The sequence below is a fragment of the Oncorhynchus mykiss genome, chromosome 13 (genome assembly GCF_057628025.1).
Source record: "Oncorhynchus mykiss isolate SJ-2025 chromosome 13, ASM5762802v1, whole genome shotgun sequence".
NCBI lineage: Eukaryota > Metazoa > Chordata > Actinopteri > Salmoniformes > Salmonidae > Oncorhynchus > Oncorhynchus mykiss.
The window spans coordinates 40,580,739-40,591,144 of record NC_143034.1 but is presented as its reverse complement, the minus strand read 5'-3'; the positions used below and the strand labels follow the sequence as shown (position 1 = coordinate 40,591,144).

The 10,406-nt window shown below is 44.4% G+C and overlaps 1 protein-coding gene across 1 annotated transcript; it reads left to right on the top strand.

Moving 5' to 3' along the window:
* Positions 1-494: 494 nt before the first annotated feature.
* On the top strand, positions 495-10,075 carry LOC110485142 (neuronal pentraxin-2-like). The gene is made up of 5 exons (XM_021556211.3): positions 495-1,632; positions 5,593-5,899; positions 6,330-6,571; positions 7,783-7,962; positions 8,268-10,075. The coding sequence occupies exons 1-5, from the start codon at positions 976-978 to the stop codon at positions 8,508-8,510; spliced, it is 1,629 nt and encodes a 542-aa protein (XP_021411886.3). The 5' UTR covers positions 495-975; the 3' UTR covers positions 8,511-10,075.
* Positions 10,076-10,406: the final 331 nt, after the last annotated feature.

Below are 10,406 nucleotides of genomic sequence, written 5' to 3'. Positions count from 1 at the left end.
GTTTTATTTGTGTGTTTTTTGTTAGCAATAGTGTAATAATTTGATTATCTTTTTTATTTGTATTTATATACTACAATTTGGTTCTATTTGTCTTTGTTACTTCTTTTTTTATGAGTCTTATTTTTGTATAAATATTTATATAGTTTTAAATTATATGATTATTTATTTGTGTTGCTCCAAATGTCTGAATAAAAATGACTGCTATAGTGCAGAATGGCGCTTTTTGGGTGGGTGGATGGGGGGGGGGGGGGGGGTCGCCCAGGGAGCCATACAAACTAGAACCGCCACTGCTTACAACACTTCCACCATCAGTATTCCTGTCTCCCGGGAACGTTGGATTTGACTAATGTGGGCGCGCACTAGAATATGTGCTATGTGCCCGCGCATCATCCCTGATGAGAACCCGCTGTACGAGCTTTATGATACCCTAGGCTACTACAGTTCCACGAGTTGGACTGTTTTGTTATTTAGGTTATGCATTCATCGACATAAATACATAACATCAAGCGATAACAGCATATGAAAAGCATCTCGATCTAAATGTGATGCGAGACACCGTCTCATATTATTCGCACCATCTCCCGTTCCCGCCTCTTGATATTGACTTGCATACTGTTTCGCGCTCTCTCTCTCTCTCTGGTTGTCCTGGTGATAACGAGATAGAGGAGCCTTACAACACTGAATCCAAGAGACAGAGGGATGAGATAGAAACGGTTGGAGCGTGTATCTGCATTCATTATAGCCTAATTATTAAATTATGTGGGACATATCCTATATATTGACTAAAAGCCTAGCAAAGCCATAAAATGTGTATTTCATGATATGTTCATGGATTGTTTGACCTGCCAAAAAAATGTTTTACTCAGGCTGCGCTATTTCAGTGTTGTTGAACTAGATAGACACGTTTTTTTCTCATAATTATTGATTTCTTACGCCGCCAACCTGAAGTTCATCGTTATCATCTTGGCCGCCGGGATGGTGGCCTTCGTCGGAGCAGTCATCTGCATCATCGCCGCGGTCCATACCGGCACCGCTGCCGAATCTACCCAGCAGCCTGTGGCAGACAACCAGTCGCAATCTCCATACGCTGGAGTGCAGCAGACTTTACCCGGGGGCTCGGTGGCGCGAGCGGGTCGCCTGGGCGCTATCCATGGTTCTGAAAGGCAGAACGGAGAAGCGCCCACCTTCTTCCACGTCGCCAGCGGCTTTGATGCCGTCGGTGGAACTAGGCAGGTTAGTCAACTTATCTGCACCCCAGTCCCCGCCGGAGAATGCAACCCCAAAAACTTTCAGCAACAAGCCGAAGACCCGTCGCTGTACGCCGGAGAAGACTGGGGATACCTCCGCACCACGGCAGAGGAACTACAACAGACAGTGCTCAAACAGAAGGACCAGATTATCACCGACCAGCGGACCATTAGGGATCTGTCAGGCAAGCTTTCGGAGTGTGAGAGCGGAATAGTGGGGCGTAGAGGCGCGGGGCTCTGGGGAGGTAAAAGGGTAGATGAGGTCCGGCTCGTGGTCCGGGACCGTGCTCTGTCGTCGACTGTGGCACAGCTGCTCACCGCTCAGGCTGTGGACGAGCTGGAACAGGCTATCGTTCAGATGAAAGACCGCATAGAGAAACTGGAGGTAAGGAGAATGGGAGAAACGTGTGTCATGTCTGTTGGTGTTGAATTCCACTATCACATATCTTTATTTTAAACGAACTTGTTATTGTATCGTTAAATAAATAGGCTAATTCTGCCGCTCTTGTATTCACTCAATCTGAATTTCTACTCACGTCTCTGACCGCAGTGTGTCGGTGTGGGTGTGGCTGCGTGGTTTTACTGTTTAATTGAGACCATTTCCAGTTGATAGAAATCAGGGACAGTATTAGATTAGGTGAGATGACCGCCTACAAGTAACTGCCAAAATAAAGGAAACACCCACATCAAGCCACCACAAGCTGCCAGAACAGCGAGTCTTGGCATAGATTCTACAAGTGACTGGAACTCTATTGGGCGGATGTGACACCATGCTTCCACAATAAATTCTATAATTTGGTGTTTTGTTGATGGAAAACACTGTCACAGGCGTTGCTCCAGAATCTCCCATAAGTGTTCCAATGGGTTGAGATCTGGTGACACACACACACACGCACACACACTTGCACACACTTGCACACACACACTTGCACACACACACACACACACACACACACACACTTTAAACATCCTATGCTCCTTTGAGACCCCATCTTTCAAAGTCACTGAGATCTATTTTTGTAGCCATGGTTAAAATAAAGGTTATTGCTATCTGGGATCCTTGGGACATCCCTACCCTAAACCCTAACCTTAATCCCTATCCTTACCGTAAACCCTAACTTTAACCATAACCCTTACCTAACCCTGTATTTAACCCTGACCAAAACCATTTTGAATGTCAACTTCAATGTGTTAAAGTCGAAGTCCCAAGGACCCCGGATAGCAAGGACTCCCAAATAATGGGCAACTGTGAATTTTTATACATGACCCTAAGCATGGGATGTTAATTGCTTCATTAACTCAGGAACCACACCTGCATTCAATGTACTTTATATCCCTCGTTTACTCGAGTGTTTCCTTTATTTTGGCAGTTACCTGTATATCAACATCTGACTTATTGTCCATGAAAATTGATTAGCTGCATTATATTGAAATTGATTAGATACATTATATTCGACTTGGCTATAGCTTATTAGAGTTCAACTCAATTTTGAGGAACCAATCAGTTACTTCACCAAAATCTATTTACATATTTTGGTATCACTTGTTGCTGTTGCATCATTACAATGTCTTCTCAACACTGCTTCACAACTCAAGTTACATTTAGCCAATTTGATGAATGGAAACCCCAAAACTAGAATGTTGTAGGATAATTGGTTAGGCCTAGTCTACAGATACATGAGGATTTGTTATTCCAGGCACCTCTGCTTCCCAACATAACTTGCCCAGGGGGGGAGAAGAGGGGGGATGGAGGAGGGAGGGGAGAGTAGAGTAACACAAAGCGGCTTTATAGCTGCCTGCCAAGCAACATGTGATGTACAACCCCATTTCTTCTGGAGAAAATATAATAAATTATTCATCCGACCAGTTACCTATATTTGTTGAGAGCAGAGACCATCATATTCTTTTTTCAGCTTCTGCCTAGCACACTACTATTATACTATATCAGTGGTGTACCTCTGTATCTGTGGTCCTACCGTCTTTGGTCACTGAACCCCCAGTCATGGTGCAACTGATCATTAGGCCTATAGTCTTAACAAATGTACCCCATGTGGAAAGGTGAGGTACCCCTAAGGGTACTAGTACCTCATGTTGAGAACCACTGCTCTATATGTAACAGCATGAGCCTCACTGTAAATAATATGTTGCGTTGTCTGTGTGTCTATTTGACTGCACTTCGCTTTGCTGCAGTTGTAGTGTTTTTCCTTGGCTGACTATTGACTGAGAGGGCCTTCAATTACTTGTTTTCCTGGCACTATTTCTGCATTTCTCTGCACATAATTGATTGTCCATAATAAAAAATAATAACAAATCCGGAGATTAGAGTGCTTATCTAACACAAAGGCCCCCATTAATCACAGCACATTAAAAAGTGTGAGTGCAGCTCTAAAAATTGAACTGGCTTCCAGTGTTGCATTCGAGACCACTTAATTAAAAGCGAGACCGATTCAAGACCAAGACCGGAGCAAATCAGGTCAGAGTCAAAACCAAGATCGGAGGGGGGGTGAGACCAAGTCAAGACTGAGACCGGGAGGGAGACAAGGGGTCAGAGACCGAGTCAAGACCGAGACCAGAAAAATTAGAGTCCAACTCAAGACCATGATTGTAATTAAAAAATTGCCACCATAATAAGAGTTCAAATGTCCAGTATTTCTGTGTTCATATTTCAGAAGAACATACAGTATGGATTTCTTAGACATTCAGAATGGTGAGAAAAACATGCATACGGAGGGCAAATAGAGCCACTCTACAAATGATTACTAACCCAAACACAGTGGGGAACAATGAGGGCCTTCTACACCTTCAGAGAAGGGCAAAGGATTTATAAAATAATAATAACAATAATAATTACAATTATATTACTCTTTTCAATTATGTTCTGATTTATAATCGCTTCAGTTTTTGTTGGAAAGGAAAGGGTTAACACAAATCCAATCAGGATTTTTCTTTGGTCATTTCTGGGGCTAGCTAAGTCAGCCATTGGCTAGGCCAACATAAGCTAGATAGAAGGCATCTGCCATTCAACTGTGTTAGAGAAACATTTTGGAGTGACAGTGGAATCAACCAATCACATTTTGAATTGTAATCGGTGGGATCATTTGAACAAAAAGCATTCTCTTCTTCTCAAAGGCCAATGGGTCACTGCGCAATAGCAAGCAATAGTTTTCACATGGTCTAGCTAGCTATCCTTTGTTGTAGACTAATTTGCATCAGCTGCAGCAGGTGTTATCAAAGAGGACGTAGTTGCAAATTTGTTAGCTTCTCCCTTTTCAAGAATAACTTTCAACAAGAAGTTAACCTTTTACTGCAGTGGGCTCAATCGGGGTCACATAGAGTGATTCTTGGTACTTGAACAAATCTACTTTGAAACAAAAACAACACACATGGTTATGGGATTAAAAAAAGACACCTGTACCATGTCAGATATAGAGTTAAAATGTATAAAAATATATGTGCAATACCCACTGGAAAAAAAGTGGGTATACGGTGTATACCTGCATATAGTGTCACACCCTGATCTGTTTCACCTATCCTTGTGATTGTCTCCACCCCCTCCAAGTGTCGCTTATTGTATTTATCCCTGTGTTTCCTGTCTCTCTGTGCCAGTTTGTCTTGTAGGTTTCCAAGTCAACCAGCGGTTTTCCTGTTCCCCTGCTTTTTGCATTCTCCTTTTTATAGTCCTCCTGGTTTTGACCCTTGCCTGTTTCTGGACTTTGTACCCACCTGCCTGACGATTCTGCCTGCCTTGACCACAAGCCTGTCTGCCACTCTGTACCTGCTGGACTCTGACCTGGTTTTGACCTTTTTTGCCTGTCCACTACCATTCTCTTGCCTACCCCTTTGGATTAAAAAACATTGTAGGACTCCAACCATCTGACCCCTGTGTCTGCATTTGGGTCTCGCCATGTGCCTTGATATATAGTTTCCACCTCACCACTGGCCCTTTGTGTTTTACAAAAAGTGCGCTCTCGTACATGAGTGCGCTGGTATTTCCGTTGCTGTCCTTTCAGAATCATAAACCTGTCACACACTGAAGGCCAAGGTCCAATAGGTTCGCCACTGCCCAAACATGTCTATAATAGATATAAAGACTGTTCAGGTTTGAATGTTTCAAGACAGGAGTGTATATATTTGGCCTGGCTAAGCGGTTTTATGTACCTATTGAATGGAAACTTATAATTCCACGTTTTTTACTCCGCTGGTCTCGGGAAGAAATTACGAGTCCTCACTGTCCTCACCGAGACCAGACAGAGACACTCAAAATGTACTACACCACTGCTGGCTTCCTTTGTCTTTGTATTTCAGTGTCTGCTCTTCCCTCCCTCCCACACTCCCTCCCATGAAGTCAGATATCGGACCGCTGGCGTTCCCTCACAACCACACAGATGCAGCAACTGCGATGACTTCAAGAGGTGGTGGTGGTGGGCTCTCTGAGGCCCCTGATGGTTGGGGTGAGGCAGGGCCAGGGGGACAAGCAGGGGATGGACCAAAGCAGTGGCCACGGGTGGAGGATCTGGAAGGAGAGCTTGAGAGGAAGCTGGAACTCCTGGAGAAGGAGAGGAAGGCCCTGCGAAAGGAATCCCAAAGACACAGGCAGGAGATCGACCAGGAGATGAACTCCCTACACCACCGCATCGCTGGCCTGGAGGAGGGTGAGAGGAGGGGCAGAGGGTTAGGTGTAAGAGAAGATCAATGGTTATGAGTGATAGTCATACCTGAATGATATTCATTTATATGGTGGGGGAGGTTAAGAGTCGGGGACATGAAACCATAACTGATGTACCAGAAAGGTAACTTATTATCAATCTATGAAAACGACATCAACACATTATGATACAGAATAAGAAAAAAGTACATAACAAGAAAGAAAATCCAAGTGGATATATCACAGAAGAGAGATGAGATATCCTGGGGGCAGGAAATAAGTCAAATGTGTAATGTAGCCATTGTATAAACCCCCAAATACACTACAAAGTCCTAATAAGACAAGTCTATTCAACATCCCTACCTACCAAATTACTTCATTACTCAAACACTCTCTCTATCCCTCTCTATTTCTCCACCCATACCTCCTTACCCCAGGACTTTCAGAGTATACTTATCCCGAGGGCTACAAGCTGTCCTTCCCAGCGCGTACCAACTATATGTACGCAGTGGTGCAGCACCCCATCCCTGAGCTGCGTGCCTTTACCGTGTGCCTCTGGCTGAGACCCACCGAGGGGGGCATCGGCACCCCCTTCTCCTATGCTGTAGTGGAGCAGCCAAACGAGCTAGTTCTGCTGCAGGGCATGCACACCCCTGTGGAGCTGCTCATTAACGACAAGGTAATGGAGGAAACAGAGCAGAAATAGTTTAGGGCACACTGAGTTAGACACAGCACAATTTAAGATGGAGCTATAACAGTACCTGAGAGTTTACTGTCGTATGATTTCTGCGACCAAAATGGCACCCTATTCCCTATGTACTGCACTACCTTTGACCAGAGCCCTGGTCAAAACTAGTGTGCTACATAGGGAATAGGATGCCATTTGGGACAAAAACAAAGCATCGTTTAGGCTAGAGCTGGGAGTGTAGTGTAGATCAGCATGAGGCCATTATGGTAATACATTGCCTGGAAGGCATAGAGAGCTACCTAGCTGGCTGTGCCCTTGAGGAAGGGCAGTCCGTGCCTTTGAAAAAGTAATACTGCAGTCCTCAAATGTTACTGTAATAAAAGAGCTGGATTAATATATTCCAGGGGGAAATTTGTTTAATGTCTCCATACAGTGTGTTAAGCAGCAAGATATCAACACTTAAAAAGTACAATATTTTATTTCATATAATATTGAGTTTTAGTGTAGGATATTCTTTACAACACATGGTTTAGGGTCAGTACTGAGAACCACTTCGTCGTATGATTGATTGTCCATTGAATTGTTTGCTATTGCCATCTTTTTTTTTGTTCTTTTTTTAAAAATGTTACCCCTTTTTCTCCCCAATTTCGTGGTATCCAATTGTTGTAGTAGCTACTATCTTGTCTCATTGCTACAACTCCCGTACGGGCTCGGGAGAGACGAAGGCTGAATGTCATGCGTCCTCCGATACACAACCCAACCAGCCGTACTGCTTCTTAACACAGCGCGCATCCAACCCGGAAGCCAGCCGCACCAATGTGTCGGAGGCTACACCGTGCACCTGGCAACCTTGGCTAGCGCGCACTGCGCCCGGCCCGCCATAGGAGTCGCTGGTGCGCGATGAGACAAGGAGATCCCTACCGACCAATCCCTCCCTAACCCGGACGACGCTAGGCCAATTGTGTGTCGCCCCACGGACCTCCCGGTCGCGGCCGGTTACGACAGATCCTGGGCGCGAACCCAGGGCCTCTGATGGCACAGCTGGCGCTGCAGTACAGCGCCCTTAACCACTGCGCCACCCGGGAGGCCTGTTGCCATCTTAAATACTCAATTTGCAGTCTAATATAGTCTGCAGTATCACATTACCTGTTCTAAAGCACTAACACTCACACTAACCCAAACTGTTGTCCTCCCACCCCTAGGTGGCGCAGTTACCTCTAAATCTGTCTCGGGGCAGCTGGCACCACATCTGTGTAAGCTGGAGCCAGAGAGGTGGTGCGTGGCAGGCCTACCAGGGGGGCAAGCTGAGAGGAGAGGGGCAGGGCCTGGCAGCCTGGCACCACATCAGGCCTGGGGGAGTCCTCATCCTGGGGCAGGAACAGGTAAGACCTGGAGGGGTTGGTATTTTGGTGAGGAGTGGCAGGTTGAAGAGACCGCAACGGCATAGACCTATAGGGGGTTGTTGTTTTTAAAGGAGAGCATATTTTATTGTTCATTGAGATATAGACACAGGGATGAAATGAGAAGGGGCAGGTGAGAGGAACATGCAAAGTTGAAGTGGGGGACTTGAGCATCAAACCCCAGTCTCTCAGGGCAATGCCAAGTCCGGAGTTACCACTAGACCAAACTCTGACACATCCCTTCCTCTTTTCACCCCTTTCACTCCTCCACCTCCTTCTGCCTGTAGGACACTCTGGGCGGGCGTTTTGACTCGTCCCAGGCCATGGTGGGGGAGTTATCCCAGTGGAACATATGGGAGCAGGTCCTGACCCCCAGCGAGGTGTCCAGCCTGGCCCACTGCAGCCAGCACAGCCCCCAGCCAAAGGGTAATGTGGCCCCCTGGACCAACCGGGAAGTAGAGGTGTTCGGAGGAGCCACCAAGGTGCCCATGGAGCCCTGCGCTGCCAAACGCACCAACACCCCACTGTGAGGGGAAGGGTGATATAGGATCCAGGGACCTTATTTACAAAGCGTCTCAGAGTAGGACAAGTGATTGGGGAAAAATCAATACAGTTACATATCGCAATATTCTTTTGAACAATATTACAGTGATACTTTTTGTTGTTGTTGCTAGGTAGTGTTAGCTAGCAGTAGTCAGCTATGCCTGCGCCAGAAGGCTGGTATTTTGTTGCTCTTCATTTTCTTTTAAAATAGTGAGCCAACATGTTTTCAATCCTTTTATTTCCATGACTGATCTTAACTCATTTTCTCATGCTCTCTCGTCTCTCTTCAACAGACATATAGAGAGCAATCTCTTTGGAACATCAAATTGCAATAAAATCGCAGTATCGAATCGCAATACATAAAGAATTGTGAGAATCAGTATTGTCACCTACCTGTAAGTATCATGATAATATTCGTGAGATCCCTGGCAATTTCCCAGCCGTACTGTACGTGTCATATTATACAGCTGTGTTGAAGTAGGGCAAAACATTGTGGAGGTAACATATTTCTATCTGAACAACTAGTTTGTAGAACAGCAGGAATGCCTAACTGACAGTAGATTAAGGAATCATGTCAGCTCTATTCATCACATTTCTATCTGCAATGTTCGGTATATTGTACATTGTGAATTTGTGAAGTGAATTTATGGGTGAAGCTTGGGTGAAAGGGAGTAAGGGAATGGGGAAATGAGGCGCGTGTTTAGAAGTGGGAGTGACACTGGTTTTGTAACTACTCATAAAGACTTTATTTATCCCTCAAGGGTTAATTTTGTTTTGTTTTGCATGTTTTATTTTTCTATGTTTTACATCTATTGTTGATTAGGTTTATTTAGAGCTACAGGACACAGAGTGGGTCGGCTAGGCATACATACTTTTGCATTTCAACTGCTGCTTTGGACTTGGTCTATGGCCAAGCACTAGGTCCGAGGAGCCAATGTTGTTTTCTCAATAGGAGCAAACAATTGGGTATCTATAGCTTTCTCTATCATCTGACTTGTGTCTAACCGAAGGGGATAACTCAAGTGTAAATTATGATTTTATATAACATTTTATATGCAGACATTAAGAACACACAATCGTGTCTGTCCAGCGTTGATTTTTTAAATAACTTTTTGTATCAACTTGTTTGAAAACAGCATTCTTACTGTATCTCTTTTCATATTCCTTCTCGTTAACATTTTTATAAATAGTCTATCTTAGTAATACAGCATGTCTAATCATTCCCTATGACTAATAAGAACTACAGAAACAGAGGTATGAACTAATCTCTTTGGCACTAATTCAAATTCAGTAACTGTATCCAGTAATGTCAATGTACGGCTTGAATTGATCCAGAAAATGTGTCTTAGACTTGGGCAGTGCTGTTACCCAAGCTCATTGAATAACTGTGTTGCACAATATGGTATAGCACAAAGTTTGATACTTGCTAGAACACCAGAATAAGTATTGGTACCAAGTTGTACTGTCATGTATAAACTGTGTTATATAATGCTTTTATATTCAATGTAAACAGTGATATGAATAACAATGGGTTTAAATGCATGTCATTATACTGCAGACGTGTATTCATTTTACATATCAATGCACATTCATATATAATTCAATGTATGAAAGCCCTCTTCATCTTCTACACTTTGCCATCCAGTGACGTGAGGTCTGAGGCCGGGTAGGCATATTCTATTGAGGCTCATAAAGCTACGGTGTTACGTGTTTATCGGTATGACGCGATCACAAAGATAACCATCAAACAGCAGCAACCATTAGACTCGCATTCACAGGCCGTAATTGCTTGTGCCTCACTCAGACGACTTTCAGCACCACAGACAGCGACCCAAATGCAAGTGAGTCGGTCTACTTGTAAACAGCGCTACACACACAACATC